Source organism: Pleurodeles waltl, chromosome 11 (genome assembly GCF_031143425.1).
Source record: "Pleurodeles waltl isolate 20211129_DDA chromosome 11, aPleWal1.hap1.20221129, whole genome shotgun sequence".
NCBI classification, from domain to species: domain Eukaryota; kingdom Metazoa; phylum Chordata; class Amphibia; order Caudata; family Salamandridae; genus Pleurodeles; species Pleurodeles waltl.
In genome coordinates, this window is record NC_090450.1 from 738,895,894 (window position 1) to 738,919,965 (window position 24,072).

General features: G+C 44.0%; 1 protein-coding gene across 1 annotated transcript in view; it reads right to left on the reverse strand.

Moving 5' to 3' along the window:
* LOC138266081 (trichohyalin-like) overlaps positions 1 to 24,072 on the reverse strand; it is a 475,778-nt gene that overhangs the window by 260,174 nt on the left and 191,532 nt on the right. Inside the window, exons 14-15 of the mRNA XM_069214443.1 lie at positions 21,846 to 22,016; positions 381 to 506 (exon numbers count right to left, since the gene is read on the reverse strand). Of these exons, the coding sequence (XP_069070544.1) occupies positions 381 to 506; positions 21,846 to 22,016 (297 nt within the window). The remainder of the gene's footprint in view (positions 1 to 380; positions 507 to 21,845; positions 22,017 to 24,072) is intronic.

A 24,072-nucleotide genomic window follows, 5' to 3' on the forward strand; every position in this document is an offset into this window, starting at 1 on the left:
GAGGAAATAAGAAATATGCTTCCATTTTCTTTCAGATTTTTCCTTCTCAAAGGGAAGAATTAAAACAGGCTGGGTAAGACCTCAACTTCGAATTTCAACTAGTTTTAATGAGAAAAAAATAGCAAACGAGCCTTTAGATAGTTATTTAAATTGAATATTTTAGAAAGATGTATTTATTTTTAATAAATGTTTCCAGAATGGTAAATATAGTCAGAGTTACTTTAGGGCTATAAATAGCAATCAAGATTCTATAATCATGAATTTATGTACAGCATTTCTAACATGCATAACAATTGGAACAATGGTGTTTCACCTACCAAAGGATCAACCATTTTGACTCCAATAGCTCTCTGTGTCTCCCTGAATCCTGGAATGCTCACCTTAATTTGTGCCTCTGTTGTTGTCTCCAATTCACGAAGCTGGGAAGACAGCTGAAGTACCTTCTCTTGCAATAAGGTTCCTTCTGCAGTTTTATCATCCAGTTTCTTCTGTGATTCCTTCAGACGCTGGAGAAAAAAGAGAAACAATGTTATTTAAGGAAAGCCTAGAAAATGAGTTCCTATTCAGAAGACAAGCTGCAAACTTTGCAACCTCCAGAAAAATTAGGAGCAAAATACTTTTGCACACGTTTGACCTGGTGGAATTCAAAAGCAAAGTTGCACATATTAAGATATTTACAGAAGGCACATCACATATGTAGATGTAAGGCAATGCCCTCATCTCATATAGACAGCCTTTTCTTTGAGGAGGATTTCAATCTTTAAGTTGTGATTCCAGTATCTTCTGATAGCTGCACTATTGCTTTTTTCCATTAAACAAGAAGACAGGTAATCCATTCATGTGCTAGACTGAAGTTTTGAAAACAAGACCTGAGCTATAAGCGCACTTTTATGAATTGGAAACTTCAAATTTGTGTACTGACAACTTTTGGTTCAAATAAAATAAGTGAGCAAGTCTGTTTACAGAGGATTGGCTATGGCAAATTCCAATAGAAATGTTATAAGGGACACCAAGCAACTTTGTAAATCTGTGAAAATTGACATATCAGTGATATGTCATGAATAGTTGGTGAGTGACTGGAGGAGTGTGACAGAACAGAATGAGCAGAGAAAATGCTGCTCCTGGAGGGGTTTCCTTATTAAGTAACTTATCCTGTGACCTTTAAAATAAATTCACAAAAGTTTTCCTACATAAACTGGCTAACTGACTCCTACTTACAAAGGAAGGCTCATTTATTACAACAGTATCCTATTCCACTTTGGTTTTCTGTGTTTGTGCTTTTCCCTGTTGCTGTGTACGTGGGTCACGGTGTGCTCCTTAACAGGAACATCTAGATCTGTCACTTTGTGTATGTGCCTCAGTCGCTGTGTGGGCGCCTTTGTCAATGCATGTCCCTGTACCCCTCAACATGCCTGCCTCAGTCCATATGTCACTGAATCTGTGCACCCTTTTGGCACCGCCTGTCTGTATCTGTCAGTGTGTGCATATTAAATGAGCACTCTCTCCATCCCCTCCTCCACTGCTAGTACTCCTTCGGAGTCCTGTAGCGCCTCTAACGCCAATGGCAGAATGAGTTCAGAATACAGTGTGGTGTGCTCCTGCCAAAATATTTTAATTTTACCAAAACCTTTTTCTTCATTATCGTGCATGAAAGCACATTCACATTTGTGAGTTCAGCATACATCGCAGGCTGGATCATATTGTTTTTAAATGGCTTTCAGCCATGCTGAACAGCAGTTTTGTGCTGCTATTCAACATGGCTGAAAGACATTGACAACGCAAAGCTCTTGGATTGCGAGATCTACTGGCTTTGCCAATGCTTGTTTTAGTTAACCCAAATTGAAGGATGCGTAACTTGATTGGGGACTGGAAATGCTTGTTCTGGTTACATGCTCACTGATTTGAGAAACCTTGTTCTGAAAATTTCCACAGAGGTTTCTGGGTACGGACAGATTTTGTACACTTGGGAAGAAGGAAGTATTGTTCTGGCTCTTTCAATTTTGTTGAGTAATTAGAAGAATAGTATGAGAGGCAGATACGTGATGGAGAAAGTGGGTTTTAATGGGGCACTACACAAAGCCCCTTGCAAGGTATCCTCTGTTTTTTTGCTTTGCCTATTCTCCTCACTATTTAATATGATTACACAGACTGAGGTCTTTTTTTCCCTCGCAGCTGTTTTTTTTTTTTTTAGTTTAGCTTGACAGCACAGCTTTCAATAGCCCTGTTACCGATTTTTAATTCATGCACAGAATGGGCTTTGGTTCTTCCCAGAGGTGTATTTCTCCCACGATATGCTGCTGACTGTTCTGTTATTTTTTGCCTCCTATTGAGTGTTTGCATTGTCCTGCATTCTATATTAGTAGATACAATTCCTAGTAGTCCTGTCAAACTACGAAAAAATAACCATCACACCTAGGCAAAATTGCAAAATAAGTGTTTTGAGTGGTTTTCTACTCTGGAATGGGTGCTGTTTGACATATACAAAGTCTGACGGAGTCATGTTGAGGGAGGGCCCCAGAAATCACATTTCAAAATGGTGGGCATGCTAGAACGGATTGTTTTTTTCCTTTATAGCCAATATATTTCAAAATAACAATAATACATGTAATAATTTATTTAAGAAAACAAACAATGACATGAAGAACCAGTTGCATCAGATAACCGAAAAACATAACTCAAAATGCAAAAACATGATAACCTAAAACAAAAATCAATCATTTGCCTCATTGCTGCTGTCTTCATATTTGTTAGTAACACAATTATCGCAGCCACTGACTTGGCACTCTCCACAAGCAGCAGAACAGGGCATCACATTTTTTGCAAAGGCTACATACACCTCAGTGGCTGACCAGAGTGCGTTTAGGAGACTGCTTAATCTGCATCTGTGATTTAAACTGTGTTTAGAAAGTGTATGCACCACTTGCTTTTGCCTTGAAAAAGCCAAATATCTGAGTGCGCAACAAGTAGTATTTCCGTGCTTTTCAATCTGTCCCTTACCTGGAAAGTAGACTCTGCTAGTTTGAAAGTGTGGATTCTGCCTGTCTGTATCCAAGGAGATTCTGAATAGAGAAGCACCTCCCTCCTCCCTTCCACAGGGTCTTGGGCTTCAGTTAACTTGGCCCTTATATAAGTTTTGTTTGGTTGTTGCATATGTTGTTGTGATTGGTTGCTGGGATTAGTATTTGTATTGACTTAAGGATTAGGGTCTGAGTTCTGATTGGTATTAAGGTTGGAATTCCTATTTGTCTGTGCTTTTAGGGTTACTGTTTTGATTGGTGCTAAGGTCAGGATTCCTATTGGTCTGTGTTTTTAGGGTTACTGTTGTGATTGGTATTAGGGTTGGGATTTCTATTGGTCCGTGGTTTTAGGGTTACTGTTGTGATTGGTAGTCAGGACTAGGGTAGTGATTGTTTAATAGGGGTAGGTCTCCCATTGGCTGTAGGGTTTAGGGTTACAAATCTGATTGGTTAGGGTAAGGACTGGGTTTCTATTGGCCAATAGGGCTATCGAAGCCGAGGGCTCAGGGCATCTCAGCTAAGGGCGGAGAGGACAAGGGCAGTTGCCTGTTTGGGCCTTGTCAGGCCTAGGGCCAGAAATGCTGCCCAATTTACCATTTACCAGAAAGGACATGATTCCCTACACATCCTCCAACATCCAAACACAATATAAGCAAAAGCATCCATCTCATGCACCACAAGCAGACCTCATACAAATTTAAATGTCTCATCAACCAGCACAAACCCCCACATAACACACCTATACACATATCCACTACAACAGTAAGCCATCTTCATTCTCTCACCGGGCACTACTCTGTCCATTCTCACTAACACATCCTACCATCGTCCACACAACACAAAACCACATTATACATTACTTTCAGCCATCCAGATACATACTCCCTATTCATACAAACCAACAGCACTATCCTCTATTTGCTCCTGCCAGACCCCCTTTTATCATGACAATACCTAAACCCAGCATTCCAACACACCCTCCCCCTCTTCACCAATTACACACACCATTTAATCCTCACACTCCACCCCACCACACACATTGCGTCTTTCAGTGATCAAAACTAACACAAACACCTCTAACTCTCATCCATCCCCTCTAACACACCTTATACACACTGCTCCAAAACACATCAACACCTCTTGCAATATTCTAATACCACTCACCAGTACTAACTCACATACAAATCCTTCACAGAAAACCACTACATCAATATCTCCTCTCACTATTCCACAAAACCAGAACAAACCATGCACATCAGTACATCAAAATAACACAAACGTTCATACTTTCCATCACACCCACTCCCACCCTCATGACTTCACAAATAATACAAATCCTGACCAATCTTTACTCCTAAATTCTCACTCTTCACAAACATCTACCACAAGCATCCCAACACAGCAACATTCATTTACCCACTTCGCATCCATTGCACAATTTAGAGCCTTGCATTATGATCCACATGCTCCTCCACCACCCCTAACCCATACTCCTTCCACACTAAACAGACTCAAACAAAATAAACAACATGCCACTCCTAACAACTTCGCACCCCCTTGTCTATCACACAATAAGGCTACTCTACAAATAGAACTACACTCATCATGTTACTCTCAGGAACAAGTCCACCACCAACACACACAGACCCAACAAAATAGCTCCTAAGCATGCTGGAAGAGGAACACTACATAGAAAAACAGGACTATTGTGACCCTCATACGTTTATCACAACGAACACACCTGCAACAAGGTCAAAATATACTGCTCACCCTTCTTCAAAACAAAATTACACTGCCACAAACACACATTTTTTTAAACTGCCTGCTCATAAATGCTTGATCATTCTCAAAAAACAAGCACCACACTTACGACCTGCTCACCGACACACAACCTGACTTACTATTCATACCGGAATCATGGATGGGAGCTGACATGGCCCCAGTGTAGCATGAAGCTGCTCCTCCAGGCTATCAAACCATCACACAAAACCGTATAGGCAAGGGAGGAGGTGGACTAGCCATTGTATTCAAACAAGCAATAAGTCTCTGTAAAACAGACAACATTTCCATGCAAGGTTGTGAGGCCCTCCTCACCAGATGCAACCCTACACCAACTTCCTCCTGTAACTTTCTTCTTCTTTACAGACCTCCACCTAACAATTCAACATTCCCAGACACTTTTCTAGATACAGTTTCAAACGGTATAACATTATGCTCAAACCTATGTATTCTCGGGGACCTAAACATTTGGTTTGACAAACCCAATATGCCCCATCCAAAAGCTATCACCATTGGCCTAGTCACATTGAACCTACATCAGATTGTACACAATCTCACACACATCGCTGGACACATCCTAGATGTCATTTTTGCAAACCCTGAAATGGATACAGTTGAAAGCATCAAGCCAATCACATGGTAAGACCACCAATTTGGTAACTTTTCGACATAAAACACAAAAAATCAACACACTCCATAGCACCTTACATACATGCATCTATCGACCTTGAAGCAAACTCAATTTTGAAGACTTAGAAACACAACTAACAGCCAACACAGATTTAGACACAATTAGTTATGTTCCAAAACTTTAAGTGGCTACAGGAAGCTTTTGATATCCTAATAAAACGCAGAAAAACTAAACAGGACAAAAGAAAACCAACACCTTGGAGAAACACAGAACTTAAAAAGGTAAACCAATAAATCAGAAATCTCATATTATTATACCCATTATTATAGTCCTTACACATATATTCCCTTACTATGTATTTACATGCTACTTATTTATTAATCTAGTCCTACTGTACTAGAGAAAACAAATCTATAACATTAAAAAATGAATTAAATTAAAAAGTAAATAAATAAAAAATAATAAAAATGTTACTCTCTCGTAAGGTTTACTCTGCCTCCCCATCACCCTATGTCTCTATCAATCTATCCTCCATCCACACTCTGACTCATCCCAAACCCATTCTACTACTTTGATCTCCAAAATAACCTTGCCTAAAGCTCTCCCCTCCTCTACCGCGTTTAGCCCACCCAAACCTGAGTTTACTACAATGATCTCCCAAACAACCCTACTAAATTCTCTCTCATTTATCTCAACTTTGACTCATCCAAAACCCCTTCTGCTACTATGATGTCCCTAAACCCTTTCCCCAGACTCTTCCCTCCTTCATCTCTCCTTTAGTCATCCCAATCCTATTACTCTAAACTCCCAATTAACACTTCTGAATTCTTCCCTTCTCAATCCCTCCATTACTCTAGTCAATCCAACTAACAAACTCACATATCCTCTGCTAAAATTAACTCATACTAATAGTAATACTCTACTCCTATTTCCCTATACTAATCCACCACTAATTTTTCCTGAGTTCTGGAGTAGCGTGCTACTGGCCGAAAAGTGGGTTGACGCCTCATTAAGGGTAGTGAGCGCGTATAAATACAATTACATATGTTGAGAAATAAATAACATGTTGGGGCTGTAAGCATCTTTCAAATGTTACTGTTTCCAAGACAATGTTCTCTGATGTATACTGTTGTCTGGTAGTATTCCTTGACAAATAAACCTGTGGTATAGCTCTACCATGGTACTTCTCTGCTGGAAGAGTGTTTCTAGTGCTGACAATTATAATGTGAACTGCATAAGAAATTTTATCTAACAAATAAACCAATGTTCATGGTAACACATTTGCTACAGTTGTGAAATTTCAGTGGATGAGAGGACAGAAAATCTATTACGGTAATTTTAAAACACCAAATAGCAAGAAGTCAATGCACAGCACATCCTTTACCTCAACATGATTACCACTGATGATTATATGCATCTCACTCTTACCCTGACAAGGCAATACCTTGTCTAGGAAAGGCTAATGACTTCTCTGTTTATACTTTGGCTATGCCCTTCCTGAAAGCCATAAGTGCCACCACCTGCAGTCATTGCAGGAAGTTTCACATGCTGCACTTTCAATTAAGAATGGGAAGATTTCTCAATTTATGTTTATACTTGGAAATGCTGTTGTCCTACTGTGTTCTGAAGCGGTCAATGAAAGAACAGGAACAATATACATACATCTTTCCTCAGAAAGTGGGTCAGGTTATAAATGTAGTGTGCGTGGTCATCTCTGAAGATCCATAATCCTAGATATTTGAAATATTGTATTCCCTGTTTTAGTGTAAAGGGTAGGACATCCTTGGGTTCCCAGTTGCCCATTCGGAAATTTAGGGATTTTTCCAAGTTTATTCCTAGGCCAGAGTATTCCTCATATATTGTTAAAAACGCTTTAAGTTGTATAAGGGAGGTCTCTGGTTCCACCAAATATAACAGGATGACATCAGCGTATGACCATATCCTTTTGTCCCAGGGGTCTCCCCATCGCCAGCCCCTTGGACCTGCGGGTCCATTCAAATACATTCAGCCAGTGCTTTTATCGCCAAGGCGAATAGCATCGGTAACAGGGGGCAACCTTATCTTGTGCCACTGAAGTTATTAAGAACTGGATGGGATCCCATTTACTTTAATTCTAATGCTAGGGTTAGTGTAGAGGAGCTTGACCCATTACAAGCATTTGGGATTGTAGGAGGCTCGTCTGGTGTGTGGTGGGCACCTACAGTGTGGGCACCTTATACCAGGTCCAGGCAATCCTTATTAGTAAGTGTTACAGTGTCTAGGAAACCAGGGCTCTCTATTGGTAGTTGTGGTGAGCAGCCAAGACGTATCTAGGAGGAGTGTGGAGCACTTGAAATACCACAGTAGTCACACAGTAACTCATTACACATTAAAGGAACCACAAAGTGTTGAAAACACTGAACTAGAATACTATAGGCACAGCATAAAAATATTAGAAATAGCAAGGGCCCTAAAGGGGGGCAAACCATATACTAGAATAGAGGAATGTGAGAATGGGTCCCCCACCAGAGGATATGGAGTAGTTAGCCAAGAGGTGGGAGAGTATGGAACCCCAAGAGGTGAGTATCTAGAAGAGCCCCAGTGACCAGGAGAGTAGAGGTAAGTTACCTGGTCATCCCATAGGCTAACATGGGGACTTAATAATTGGAACTATGCAAGAACAGGGCCAGGCCGGTGGAATCCAACAGTGATATGGGATGAAGAGGACCTGTAAAATGCCAGTGCCCACCCTTCTGTGGATCCAGGTCGTCGGTGGTGGATCAAGGCCAACTCATGAGTCCAGGAGTTGCAGAGGATTCCCTGAAATCACCTTGAAGGTTGACAGATTGCAGACAAGTCAGTGGTCAGTAGGACCATCAAGCAAGTGCAAGTTGGAGCCAAAGAAGATTTGCAGGGCTGGAGAGGACCAGCAAGGTCTTGGGGACTCGACCCTTGGAGGGGAGTCCGGGCTGACCCTAGGAAGACAATAAAGCCAGCAGAAGCTGTCCGAGCTCCCACAAGCAACCCATTGGCAGCAGGCACAGTAAGTCGCAGTGAGGTCCAGCCAGGACACCTGAAGAGGAGTCCCACATTGCTGGAGCAGCAGAGAGGGGTCTGTCCTTGCAGAGGTAGAATGCTGGGGGCCGGGGCTACTTGGAGCCTGAAGATCCCTCGGAGCAGGAGTCAACAAGCCTTGGTTGCTGCAACAGTTGCAGTGCACAGGGATTCTGTCCTGGAGAAACAGGCAAGGACTAACTGTCTCCCAAGTTGGACAGAAGGCAAAGAGGACCTGGAGGACCTCTCAGAACCACCACCTGTGTTGGAGAATCTTCGCAGATCCAGAGGACAGCAGATCTCAGCAGCCGAACGTCATTGCCTTAGGTCCTGCAGATGCAGGGCAGTGACTCCTTCACTCCAAGAGAGATTCCTTCTTGCTTCTTTGGTGCAGCCGAAGTCTTGCTGATCCCCGAGGATGCTCCCAGGGGCTTCTGCCCATCTTGGTTTCAAGATGGCTAAATCAAGTAGCCACCTGGAGGAGCTCTGGGCACCACCCCTGGGATGGCGCTGGACAGGGGAGTGGTCACCCCCCCTTTACTTTGTGTAGTTTGCGCCAGAGCAGAGGCCGAGTTCCCTGGACTGGTGCAATCCGGATTATGCAAGGATGGCACCAAAAGTGTCCTTCAAAGCAAGCCAGTGGTGTGGGGAGGCTACCCCTCCCCAGCCTTGTAATAACTATTTCCAAGGGAGAGGAGGTTGCAGCCCTCTCCCACGGGAAATCCTTTGTTCTGCCTTCCCCTGCTCAAGCTGGTCAAGCAGCAGGAGGGCAGAAACCTGTCTGAGAGGTGGCAGCAGAGTGGGCTGCTCGCAGACCTTGGAATATTGGTAGGAGCAATACGGGGGGTCCTCTAAGGAGCCTCCAGAGTGCATTGAATCATGCCACCAATACTGGCATCAGTATTGGGGTATGAGTTACCATTATGTAGCTGGAACATTGGTAGTGACCTATGGCCAGTACATAGCTAAAATGGCTTCCCCGCACTTAAGAAGTCCAGGGAACTGGAATTAGCATTCGTAGGTGCACCTCTGGGCTTGCAGGGGTGCCCAACACACACAGGGACCTGCACCCTGCCCTCTGGGCTTGGAGGGACTACCATAGGGGTGATTTACAGTGACTTAGTGCAATGACCAGCAGTGAAAGGATGCATGTACCTTTTCATGCAGGCTACAAGGACAGGCCTGCAGACCCAGTTTGCATAGACTCCCAGGGGTGGCATAATACATGCTGCAGCCCATGGGGGAACCCTGGTGTACCAATGCCCTGCGTACCTAAGTACTGTATACTAGGGACTTACAGGGGTACACCAGTATGCAAATTGAGGTGTAAAGGGTACCAAGGCAACCAAACTTAGAGGAGAGAGCACAATTACTGGGGTCCTGGTTAGCAGGATCCCACTGAAAATAGTCTAAGTACACTGACAACAGGCAAAAAGTGGGGGCACCCATGCCAAAAAGAGTGACTTTCCTGCAGGGACCAATTCCCATTTTCTCCATGAAAGCTAACATGAAGGGCAAATCTAATGAGAGAAATGCTTTGTGGGCTTCCAGAGACGCTACTGCCAATGAGCCCCTCTGCTGGTGTGATATTATTGTAAAGTCGTTGGAGATTTAGCCTAGTCAATTGTTGGGGTATGAAGTTGTTCTGGTCGGGATGGAGCAGATCCAGAATAACATCTCCCTGAAGTCTGTTTGATAATGCTTTGCCCAGTATTTTGGTGTTTGTATTTAGGAGCGATATTGCTGCTATTATTCCCAACTATCTCTGGGCTTACCCTCCTTTTGGATAAGAACAATTGTCACTGTGCTCAAGTCCTTCAGGAGTCCTCCCTCTGGTATGCCTCCAGATACATCTCATGCAGTGGGCTTGCTACCCTGCTTGCCTTTCTTATGAAACATTCTGCTGATAGCCCATTAGGGCCTGGAGTTTTCCCAGAGTGAATCTGTGTAAGGACTTGGAGTATTTCCTCCTTTGCCATGTCCTCCTCCAATTACTGGGTTTAGTCCCTATCTAGTTGTCTGCATTGGCAGTCCCATAGAAAGGCTTGTAGAACCTACCTTGGGGGGTGTTGAAAGAGTAGCATAGAACTCCTGCATATATTTGTCCATAACAGTTTCTATCTCTTTTCTACCCATTATTCTTGAGCCATCTGGTGCTACAATGTCCCTGATGAGGCTCCTGTCCAATTCTCTAGAGTGAAACCATGCCAGGAGTTTCCGGCCTTGTCTCTCGCCTTGTATAGTCACCTTTGTTTGGCCAGATAGTTCATTTTTACTTCATCTGTGACCACTATGAGATACTGTTCAGTTTTAAGTAGGATGTGGGCCTGCCTTTCATCTGAGGTTTTCCTGACCCTTGCACTTTGAAGGTTGGTTATATCTTCTTCCGGTGTTAGGCATATTTGGGCGCTCTGTCTTTTTCCCCCTCTACACTTCTTCTGATATAATCACTCCAGTTAATGAGGCCTTACAAGCTTCCCAGCATGTTACAGCGTCAGTGTCTTTGAAATAGTGTTCTGTGGCTTTTCCAAGGTGTTCCACCATGGATCTATTCATGAGTCTCCACTCTGCCATTCTCCATTCAGCTTTCCCCTTTTAGTGTGTCGGTGCTAAGGTAATGCCTAAAGGTGAGTGGTCTGAGATACTCCTTGCTTTGTATTCAGAGTTTGGGAATCTATGTAGCATTGCCTGTGGAGTAAAGAAGTAAACTATCTTGGGGAAGAAGTACTCCTCTCAAGACTTGTTCAGGTGTCTCCAAATGTCGTCAGTCCCAGGGCTCGTGCAAAGCTATCTAGTTTCCTTGCTGGGGGGTTACGTGCCTGTGATTTGTGGGATCCTTCCATGTGTAGGTCTGGTGTCATGTTGAAGTCTCCACCCAAAATGGTTGCGGCGTGTGGCAGTTCTTGGAGCAACCATTCCAGCTGCTGCAAGGTATCAACTTGTAGCCCTTGTGGGGCGTAGTCATTTACTAGTACTAGGGTTTCCTCGTCCAGTTTCCTAAGACTGCTGTGTTTCATATCAGGTCATTTGTCCTGACCTACGTGAAAGGCTACTGCTTTCTTTATTAGTATTGCGACTCCACTTGAACTAGAGGTATAGCCAGAGTGACTGGACATGGGGCACTTCCCCCCTGCAAAGGAATCCACAGTTCAAGCCCTTGAGGTGAGTTTCCGGCAGAAACACCACATACATTGCATATCTCATTGGGGCTTTCGTCACCAGGCTTTGCTTAAGTTTGGTTCCCCAAACTGATAACAATCCATGTTAGTATCTTAAGAACCTGTGTCTTTATAATTGACCCTCCCATGGGGATTATCTTTCCCTCCCTGCTGGTGTGTGCCCTTTGTTAGCGGTACCCCTGTGTCACTGCTTCCCACTTAACTCAATCTCAGCACCCAACCCGCCCCACCTTACCAAGCTGCAGTCCTCGAACTGGCAGCCACCTCAAAGCATGGTATGTCTGTCATCCTAACCCTCCAACTTCATGTAATAACAATACTGTACGGAATATCATCTTTCCCATATTGAGATCAAGATCTTGCTTGTGGAGAGGAGTCTAAATCCTCAGCAGCACCCATGGAGATCCTGCCCAGCCTGTGGTTCTCAAGTGTAATCAGATTGACCACCGAGGGAGTCGTGCCATCCTCATTTTCCTCCCAGTGGGAGTTATCTTCGCTGGATCCTCTGTGTCCTCTCGCAAGTGCTTCCTTTTTGTTGGTGGTTTCCAAGGCTCATTGTTGTTGGATGCCTGCCATCACTTTGTCTTTTTCAGTCTCTGCCTGGTCCTTTGTTGCGGCCAGTGGTGGCCTTCTCCTTACCTTGTGGCGGTTTCTACGATTTTGCCAGCCCTTCGCTGTGTCAAGTTCCTGACCTCCAGGGTTGGTTAGCCACATCATTCCAGCCAGTCCCATAACTCCTCTGCTGCTAAAAAAAAGGGTGCCTTCTCCTTGGCTATTAAGCAAAGCCTGGGAGGGAAGAGAAGGGCATAGCGAAGGTCCAACATTCTCATGTGTGTTTTAAGTCCCAACAAGGCTTCCCTTTGGCACTGAGCGGGTAGATATTTAAAACTGCCACTTCCACTTTCCATGGTCCCCGTGTTCACACCACTTGCAGGATAGCATCCCTGTCTCTAAAGTTTAGCAGTCGGTCTACTATAGTCTTTGGAGAGGCTCCTGGCCTCAGTGGTCCCCCGGGGACTCTGTGCACGTTCCACAGTAAACCATTTGGAGATTTTGTCCCCCAGCAACACTGCAGACAACCAATCCTCTAGCAATAATTTCATGCTGGGGCCTTCTGCTCTTTCTGGGATGCCTACTATTTGGACATTACTGTGGGAGATTTGACCTTCAGCGTCATCCATTTTTTCCACAAGGCTGGCCACCATCTTCTCCAAGTCTCTTATTTGGGTTGCACCCTCAGACACTGTGAATCGTACCTGTGCAAGGCTGGACTCCGCTTCCGAGACTCTGTCCACTAGATTCCTATGGTCGGTCTATAGTAGGTTCACCTCCTCCAGCACGTGCCGATTTTATGATTTCAACGCCGCCTTAGGTCCGGATTTAAATTATGGCAAATGGGGTTTCTCCATCACAAACGTGACAGATATCAGACACATTTGTGATGGACTAACCCCCCACCAAACTCTAAATCAGGCCCTTAGTCTCCTTAATAGCTGTTTGTATGGTCATTCTATTGCCTTCCAACCCTTGGTCCACGGTCGCAACATTACACTCATTCCCATTTATCTCCATTTAGGAGACAACTGCCTCTGGTAAGGGTTTAACAGTTTTGGACCATTCTATCCTGTCTGCAATCTGTTACTCGTATGCGCACCCCCATCAACTCATCAAGGGTGCTTCACCGCGTGCAGCTCTTTTTGGCCTGTTTTTCTCGAGGGACATCCTGATTGTTTGGGTCATCCGAAAGAAGGTTCTCTTCCCCGGTCTTCCTAATATTCTCCATTCCCCATTGCTTTCCAAGAGTGGCACCATGGGCACGAGCACCCCACTACTTCATCACACCTTCACAAATGGCACTCCCCCACGATTCCTCATGGTACGATGTTGGTTGTGCAGTCTACAGGCTCCTCCGTAATTCCAAGGTCTGGAACTGTCTCTCTCTCACCCCTCTCCACTCAGCACATGTGTAGGAAGCTGGCTATCCATGCTGTGAACCAATGTAAAGGAACACTATGAAGATAGTCCAGGGCGACCTTTATTGGATGACAGGTGCTAAAATAACCCTAAAAGCTCTCTTTTGTGGTAGTGTGGGTGAAAAGTTAGGTTTGTTAAGCATTTATTGAACACAGAGCCAGTAAGTGAGACACATTCAATTAAGACATCACTGTATAAAAATATCACAGATTTTTATATTAATTGTGGCACCATGATCATCGTAATCAGGTGAGTACTTTTAGAGAGTGATTTTTCTAAACTTAGAAAATGCACTGTATTGTATCTTTAAAGTGGTAAATTATCCTATGGGGAAAACACATAATGCATTTGTTCACTTGGCAACGACTTACAGGACTGTTCTTCTAGTCTTGAGATGAGTATGTGGCAAGGTCCAAGGCAGCACCAACAGGCTACCTCGGTCGGCTCTGGGGCGTCTGAGTGCAGATATGTTTTTCAGCATAAGGCCAATAAAGTCAATAGGAAACAGTCTTGTGGAAAACAGGCTGCAAGCGGGGCCTGGGGGCCAGTCTGAGTGAACCAAAAGAGAGGTTCAGGTCTTGAGGTTCTTGGGCATGGAAGGAAACCATCAGTCCACTTGAACTCAGGCTAGGGGGGCTTGTGTGCAGTGGTGCTCTGAGGCGTCGGGACGAGCTGCTGAAGACTCTCATGGTTCTCAGTTCCTGCGGAAAGAAGCTGCAGGTGGGGACTGGGGGGACCAGTATGGCCAAATCCAAGGGTGACCTCTGCTGCCAAGGGTCTCAAGACTCCGTTGGCACTGTCACCTCCCTTGGACTCGGACTGTGGGTCTCGGGTGCAGGAGTACTTTCAGGCGTCGGGTCGCGGTGGTCAGAGACTCACTCTGGATCTGAGTTTAGCAGAAGAGGGGTAAACAGGACAGCTGGGCCACTCTTCACATGGGTCTAACTGTCTCTGAGATCCCTCGACATGCTGGTTGTTTTGCCTCAGCATTCGTCCCTGGACTGAACACAACAAGTCTTGGCATTTAGCCCGTGCAAAGCACTAAAATAACCCCACAACATTTATTTTAGCTTTTGGTCTTTGGCCTGTGCCCTTTTACTTAGTTCATTTTACTTATTCCTTTTTAATATTTTAGCACGGCTTCATTGTAGCAGGGATATTTTTTATTTTTATCAGTTGTCTTTCCACACATAATTTGCTATTCGTTCTTTTGCACAGCATTTCATCTTGTGCTCAGCCCAAGGCTGTGTACGATAATTTACCTAGTATTGACTGTCCCAGAGTACAATGTCTACCTTACACGGAAAAGGTGCATAATCATCTCAGAACACGTTTTGCTATAAAACAACACACTGCTACAAACTAAACTAGAGGGGACATTCCAGCCATCCATCCTACGCTGTACCATGTTGTTGCAGCTTTGCTGAACTTGTCCTCGTCTCTCCATCCACTTGGAAGGACTGCCGGCAGACCAATAGGCACCCCCTGCTTATTATTCAGGGATAGGGATGGAACTTCCTTACAGAGACCGGTATGCGCAGATTAGGGCTAACACTGCTATCGCTCTCATGTAGATTTTTTAGTAGTGCAGGTAGGGATTTTATATTTAATTAGTGTGACAGAATGTTGGGATTTTTTATCTGTTTTACTTTCCTGGTCACAATAGTAGTTGTGTTGTGTTTCATCTTCCTTATTATCTCAAATGGTGCCTTTTTACATAGAACGCAGTTGCTTCAATAAATATATTGAACCAAATCCTGCTTCTGTTTGTCTCTGCATGTATGAGATTTGTGTAACAGAGATAGGGTAAGATCTGTTCCACCACGACTTCCCTGAGAAATCAGAGTGTAATGCGTCAGGCTGCCACAACTCACCATTACTTTTGGGTTTTGGTGAGGTGCTGCTAACTATGCGAAAGGGTTAGGCCGACAGCTACCAGAAGGTGGGGAATCAACTCAGTCCCCCACATGCGGTGGTGCTGCCACCCGAAACCAGCAGTCTCATCCCCATGATGAGTCTCCTACAACAGCTTTTACAACTGCTCCAGTACCCAGGGTGTTGGTACGCTGGGGCTCCTGGAGGGGTCAGCATTACGAAACCTGCTGGGGAGATGGGTCGGACCTCCTACAACCTCAGTGACCTCTTTCTGGCAGGTTGTTACCTCTGTGGTCCAGATGGTCAGCAACATGGTGGACTGGACATCTGCTTTTGATTAATGTAGTTGCAGGGGAGTAGCTTGATCTTTCCTGGTAGTTGAGGTCCTGGGCAGTCCTCCAAGGGTTTTGGGGAGGGTGTCTAGTGCTTAATTTGAGCCCGTGGTTGCAGGTGGGGGGACAACAGCAATTATTTTTCTTCATCGGGCATTTACTGCAAACAAAATACACAGATGGGAAAGACAAAGGATGAGAAAAATGAGAAAGCGTCACATAAATACTCAATGTAGAGGCATTAAGAGCAGTGAAGGGTAGTAACCATAGGGCTACTAACCCTTGTGGTCACTACACCCCTTGCATGACCACTTCCTGTGGGGAGTGGGCATTACTCTGTACTAATGTTCCTAATTCCACCACACACAAGATAGTGGAATTCTCCTTTTAGTGTTCACTTCAGACTGCCCAACTTAGGGCGTGCTCAGCCTGTAGATGTGACACCTGCTGACTAGCTACTTTTCTCACCTGTCCTGGTTCCAAATGGGCATCAGGGCAGGGGGTTGCCTCTCCCAGGTCGGGGGAAGAAGGGATCACATATCTAAGGCAGCAGGGTCCATAGCCGTGGTATGCAGATTCACTAGCCATCCTGCTGGCAGAGGTGATAACACCTCCTGCCAGAGCAGGAATTGTTTCTGGCCTCTGAGTGCAGGGGCTCTCTCCTCCAGGGGGGTCAGAAACTCATCTGTGGTGGCAGGCTGGTCGATACCAGTCGGCCAGCACACTACAGGACTGGTAGGTTACAGGGGCACCTCTAAGATGCCCTCTGGGTGCATTTCACAATACACCCAATATTGGCATCAATATTGATTTATTAAGACAAGATGTTTGACACCCAATACCATAAGGTTCAGTGAAGCTATTATGTTGATGGGTAACTCGTTACAACCAATACATACCTTAAGATGGCTTTCATGTTCACTTACAATACCTAGTAATAGAGCTAGACATCACAGGGGCATATCTGCTCATGCAGGCATGTCCTCACATGTATTATAACACACCCTGCCTTAGGGCTCTTAAGGCCTGCTGTAGCGGTGACTTACATTTAATACATGCAGTGACTTTGGCATAATACACAATGTGTGCCATGTGGTGTTTTCACTCACGGCTTGCACCCTGACATGCACTGTGTGATGACAGGCTGTGTGCAATTTATGTGTGGGTCCTTTAGGGTGACATAAGATGTGCTGCAACCCTTAGGGACCCTCTTAAGTACCCATGTCCAAGGTAACAGGGCTACCATTTATTAGGAACTTATAAGGGTGCTAAAGACCTGTGCCAATTGTAAAACAATTAGAGACATCTAGTTTTAAAGGAAAGAGCAATGGCACTGAGGTCCAATTAGCAGGCCTCAGTGCACTGTCAGAGTCGAAAACCAACGTCTAGTAGTTCTAAAGAGGGCAAAAAGCGAGGGAGTGGCCCCTCCCCAGGGGAACAGAGCACTGATAACCAGACAATCAGTCATGAGGAATAGATATCCTCCACACTTTCACAGCCAGTTAGGGCTGACCTCCTAGCTGTATGCCATACATTTGTGGGCCTCGGGGGGCCAGTCCACCACAGTGCCAACTCATGGATTGCCAAAGTATATTTCAGGACGTGCCTTTGAGTCTGCATCATTTCTCAACTCGTGCCCTTTCATATGTCTTGTGCCTGGTGTTGTCTCCTCTCGATGAATTCTCCACCGAGCACGCCTACTGTTCAGGTCTCCCAGGATGCAACAGGCCCCAACAAGCTGCTTGGGCTTCAGTTGGTGATCCAGGCCACTCGGCATGTGGAATCCATGGGCCGACTCTCCTGTTTCTGTTGCCTTGGTTATCATGGGTCCCGGCTTCACCTGTCAGCGTTGCCTCAGGTGAGTATAACCACCCACATTGCTCTCTACTGAAAGCCGGCCTCTCGGGGCTGCCGCAAGATGACAGAGGCCTCACTGCCTGTCACCGCACTCCTAAAGTCTGCTGTTGGTGGGGGCGCCTCACCATCTGTGGGTGTCCACTCGCTTTCCCCACTGCCTGCACCTTACATCTCATCTCGAGATGCATACCTGTTGAAAATGCCATTAATGGCTGGTTCAAAAGATGGGGGGAAAAGACACGATGGAGAGGATAAGAAAAAATACATCCTATATTAATGTTGAAAGATATCAAGTAAAGTAAGAAAAATTAAAACATTTCAAATCTGAATATTTTAAGTGTGAACGGCATAGCCCAGTTTTCAGAGACCCTCTCATCATAGAGCAGAAAAAAAGTAGGTGACAGCCAACCAACAATGTATTTTTTGCCACAAAAAAAAATCGTTCTTTTCTTTACCCATTTCCTGTTTGTTTTCTTCTTTTGTAAAAGAAGATTCTTACTCGTTTCATGTTTATTTTAGTTTTACACTGAAGCTGGCGTTGATAATAAAAAAGCTTTGCCCACAGATAGGCAAAATTTATGAAAAACTTAGGTCAAAGTGTTATGGAATGGCAAACATAGGGCAGATATTACAGTGTTTATGCATAATAATGCAGTTTAAAAAATAGACAAGTGAAGGGTACTGGATCTATATACACACACCTGTTGTCATTGATGTGATCTATCAGACATAATAACATACATAAAGAACATTTGTGGCTCGCAGTGTGGTGGCTTCACAATTTCAAAAACTAAATCTGCAAAGAGAACAATAATCAACAGAAGAAAATGGGTTACTTACCTGTAACCTTGATTCTCCAGCATTAGATCTTTCATATATTTACATGGCTGTATGATTCCTCGTTGTGAAGTTGGGGACATTTGGGGCCTGATTCTAACTTTGGAGGACGGTGTTAAACCGTCCCAAAAGTGGCGGATATACCACCTACCGTATTACGAGTTCCATAGGATATAATGGACTCGTAATACGGTAGGTGGTATATCCGCCACTTTTGGGACGGTTTAACACCGTCCTCCAAAGTTAGAATCAGGCCCTTGGTGTCAAATGTTAGCAAAGGACTTCATAACATTGAAAAGTCCAAATACTACACACATCCAGTCTACCTCCTTGAGTGACCCAAACTTCAGCCAATCAGAGAGCAGCACTCTCATCCCTTAACCCCGACAAAGGCATTCAACTGGCAGATTTTTCAGTGTGTGAATGTAAAGGTATTAACACTATGTACCTAGAGCCTCATGGCTGGGAGAGGAGGACAGGTAGCTTTTAAACCTATAAAAGATACCAAAGCTGGAGCACTAAAGATACTAGTAAGTAAACCATTTTCTGGATTTTTCATAGAGTCACATGCTTTAATAAAGATTAACATAGCAGTAAAGCATCAAAGGAAGATGTGAAATGCTGCTCACGTTAGGAAAACAAGGTTACTGAACAATGGTTTTTCGACTGCAGCTTCTTTTCTGTCTTCAACTTTGATACACTAATGCACAGAGAATGGAAGTACTGTCATCCATGATGCTGCCTTACTAAAGTCCTTCAAAGAGACTCCAGCAAATAGAGTTGATGTGGCAGCTATACTACTAGTAGTGTGTGCTCAAACGGGCCCCATGAGCTGACTTTTCATTGGTCTGTGAGTCATTTATATACAAGATAAGATCAATTTAGCCAAAGTCTCTTGTTATAGGGTTACCCTTACTGGGAAAGCCACAGGCCACCAATTGTTGGTCTGTGTGACAAAAATCACAGGTATTCTGAAGGTAGAATCAAAAGCATCTTTTGACGTCCTAAGAGTGCAGAGCTTTTTAAACTGGTGTCACAGAGTTTGGAAAGCGTGTAGTCTAAATAATATTTTAATTTAAGATGCACCACAGATAGGATGCTTCTGCCTTTTTATTTCCTCTCCATGCGCAGCAAATTTATAGTTACAGTAGCTGGTCTCTTCATAACTAAAAGGCCTTCCTCTCAGATCTGATCAAGAATCTGGATCAGCCTAGCCCATCTTTTAGATGTTTCTTTAAAGTCAAAAAGGAAGCAGGTCTTCTCCACATTAAAAACCAGATGAAGCCTTCTGAATAAGGGTATGAAATCTGCCAATTTCATCATGCAGAGAATCACTAGGAACAGGGTCTGGGCTTGCATCATCCTGCCCTACTCTGAATCTTTGTATGCAGTATTAGCATTGTCATTCACATTCTTATTGAGGGCATATACATCTAAGGGTTTTCCTCCTGAAACTCACTATATCTAGACAACATGTTATTACTATGGATTTCTAGTGTATGCATCTTTGGTGAGTGTGCAGGCACCGGTTTGGCAGGATTAGGAACAGTAACTATAGGGGCCTACTGAGGAGTGGATTTGTGTGTGATTTGCTGCAAAACATGTGACTGAGGCATTAAGACAGTTTTGTGTTGCTGTATTTTCTGCAGGAGGGATGGCAATCTCAGGTAAATATACTCCATCATTGTGTAGTGTGTTAAGTAAGTCTAAGGGCATTTGAAAGATAGGCACACCTGGTTGTAGGAAAAGATTGATCTCTTGTGCTTGGAAGATACCCATATTCCTGTTCACCGTCAGTGTCCACATGCTGGATGTGAAGATCAGAAAGCTGAGTTGCCTCTTGACCTTCTCATTGATTTTCATCTTTGCTGAGGAAAGCCTCAGTTTGGTCCACGTGGGTTCTTTTGCTTGTATTCTCACTCGTGGCCAGAGGAGGCGTACTGCAGTAACTTTTCAGGCACGCCTAATGGCCCTGACAATACCAGCAAAGACTGAAGTTTTGTGATAGAAGGTAACAGAGAAATAGCCAGAGCTAACATCATCACTGGTACTTCTGCTATAGGCTTTGTGAAAGAAATGGCTAATTGTGGCATCTCAGTAGAATTGTTTTCTCATCAACTGATTTGTTGGCAAGGTTGTTAACAGCTGCAAATCTTTCATTGTGAAGATATCAGTTTCGTCAACTTTAAAGGTTGGTCAGAGGTGATTTTTTTGGCGCTCTGCAGGTAAATCAGGGCTAGATGGCACTAATTATTTGGTCTTCTGCTGGTGCTTTCTGGGAGGCTCAGCGTCCAGGCATGGCAACACTAAGGACAATGATGGCTGACCAACTTTCTATCTTTCTGAGGTGCGTTTAAAGGTTAACACATGCTTGCCTGAGGTGGAACCCTCCATATTTTGTTCCAGGATAACCAACGGCAGTCTTCTCTCGCTAGCTTTAAGGGTCTTAGTTAAACCTCTTGCAAATGTGGCAATTCTTACGATTATGCCCTGGGTAAAGACAATAAAGGCATTTGGTGGGTGGATCCTCCCTACAGGTCTTCCTCTTACAGAATATCTTACAATCCTTGAAGAGAGACTACTTCTCAGAAGACTGACATCCTGGGTAATGTTTCAGAAATGTCCCCAAAAATATGAGTGTACACTATCCTTCAGTTGTAGAGAAGATCAATTACAAGAAAAAGTTGTCATGTAGAAGAAATAAATATAACTTGGAACCTCCTATTACTGACCCTGTGGTAGAAAATCTTGCAGTTGGAAGCACCTGTTAGGGGAAGGGAGGGCAGTGCTACTCTGTTTGGCTGAAGATTTAGTCACACAAGGACAGGGACTGGATGTGTGTAGTCTATGGGCTTCTCTCTGTTCTTGAGTGTATTGGACATTGCTTTGCTAACACTGAGGAACCTAAACGTTCCCCCTTGATCTGTCACAACAGGAAATGATTCAAGCATGTAAATTTATGAAAGATTCTATGCCAGGGAACCAATGATGCTAAATGTATGTAAAAGGTATGCAACTGCTTTATCTTCTGCAAATGTAAAAAAACCTCTGTGCGGGTTAATAAAGGAATAGTTTTTGAACAGTTGAAGATTATAGTCTCAGGAGGATGAACATGTATGTGTGGTAAAACTGATACTAGCATTTCTAAAGCAGTACAATAGTTTCTGGCACTATCAGAGATGACTCAAGACATAGCATATGTAAAGGATCCGTCAAAGGAGTAACAAACAAATAAAACTAACTTCCTAACAGAAGGCAATGCTTCTTCTGTTTGTGTTACAAAAGCATGCTATTCAACCTCCACCACATATAAATCACATTCTACACCTACCTCGTGCAGCTCTTCCATTTTAGCTCTGGATGCTCGTTGTTCAGAAAATAGTTCTGTTTTCGTAGAGTTGAGTTGTCGTTCAAGCTCTTGGCGTTCCATAAAAGATACACTGCTCTCGAGGTGACGTAATCGAGTCTTTAACTCATCTCGCTCAGAAACCAACGAGGAAATCTAGTAATAGAGAAATAACAGTTTGATGCCCCTGTGGTTTTAATTATGGTATGAATCAATGTGGATATCAACAAGAGATTGCTCACCTACGAGTACATCCCAAGCACCAGACTAGACCAGAAAACCTTTTCAAAGCATTGCTCACATGTGCAGTGAGGTGCACATGAAAGGAGGAAGATGAGCCACATTTAAGCATCACTATAGCGAGTTGACATCAGTTTCTTGTCTTAACCCTTTCTGTGCCGTTAGGCATTGAGAGTGAACAATTGTTGGTTACAGTGTGCTGAGTACTAACTTGGTACCTTTTTAGATGTTAAAAAGACCTAGGAAGGTAGTGAGGAATTGGTGGTTAAAGCAATCCCCAGAGAGTTACCAAAGATAAGCAACTTGTTCTGCAGATTCCTCAGCTTAGAAAAGATAGCAGTACCTCCCCAGGTGGGGGGTCTGTGCAGTGGGCTCAGACTAAAAAGGGTTGCAGGAACATGCATGCAAAATATCCTTTCTGCCACCCTGTCAGTCAAGGCACTAGTTCTTTTTGAATGTATGTACCAATGCTCACATCTTAGCCTACTAAATGTCAAGGTCTGAGGCTTTTTGCACCAAAACAGCAATGGCAGCCTTAGCGTTGGTGGAATCGGCTATCAGGCTTTCCAGGGGTTGCTGCTTGGCCAGTACATGGCAGATTTAATGAAGTCACAGGGTGGGATGTGCCAGTAGAGGTCCTACAGGTATAGCTGAGTTTGCTTTACTCCCTTACGAGGAAAAACGTAGCAGGAAATGTGTTCTTCTTGGAATGGTGCTGTCAAAACATTGCATAACAATCGCCTGGCTTAGCCCGACGCCACATACTGAGCATGGTTGAAAGATATGTCTTAATTGGCGGTTGCAGAGGCGATAAGAATGAGGCATGCCAAACGTGATGATAAGCTGGAGGAGGATATAAGGGCATAGTCTGTGATGCTATACGCCCCTGAAGAACGGCCAAGAGTTGGTGGAAGATGGGACTTTAAAGTAGTCTGGCTGTATCCAGGTGACAATGGGCCAGATGTAAGTCAACCCTGGGGAACGGGCCGCTCTGAAGTGGGCGATGCTTATCAGGATGGGAAGCCGTCTGTGATATGTTTGGAGGTGCTTGGTGTGAGAGCGGTGGGGGGAAATTCTTCTTTTCTGTTTTGTATTGGAAATAGGATACCATGATAATGTGGTTTCTCCTAGCATATTTCACTGCTACCGTTATTTGTACATCCATTATACGTTTGCCTGCACACTGGGGCTATCCGGGCCCCAGTTTACCTGAGGTAACAACATGACATGGTGCAGGCTGTGAGATGACCCTTTTTCTTCTGCTGTAGGTGTCAATGTGATATCTTTATAATCCAATAAAGTTTGTTAATTGGTCCACAATAAAGGTGGTGTAGGGTGGTTACTCTGAAAGTCTCTGAAATTCACTCATGTGACAAGTTGGTGTAATCTCAAGGAGAAAGACTGCCTTTAAGGGAAGGAGATACAGTGAGCAGCAATGCATTGGCTCAAAGGGCGTACACATAACAAAAGCCATTACCAAGGTAAAGTCCTACTGTAACATTGCAAGCAATTTGGGAGAGAACATGTCAAATCTTTAATAAATCTAAATAGGTGACTGAAACAAGAATGGTTAGCCCAGGAAACATAGATAGGCTGAAAGGGCCTTCAAATAATCCTTCACTGTACTCACTTCAAGGCTTTGCTGGTCCAAAGACAAAAGAAACAAAAGAACATCAGCCATTTTTGCTTGTAAGGGGTCAGTCTTGTTAACAGCATACATGGCCACAAACTTATCCAATCACCCGACATAAATGGATATCACAGAAAGGTGCCTGGCAGTAAAGATAACACAAGGGTGACAATCCACCACTTCAGGCAGCAAATCAAAAAGCAGTCAAATTGCCACTACACAATCTATGCGTTTAAAGGTGTAGATTGGGTATATTCAGGTAAAGGACCCAGTCCATTGCTGAAACAGGAGGTGTTTACGAACTGATCAGAGGACAGATGATTATGTTCATGTGTTCTGGAT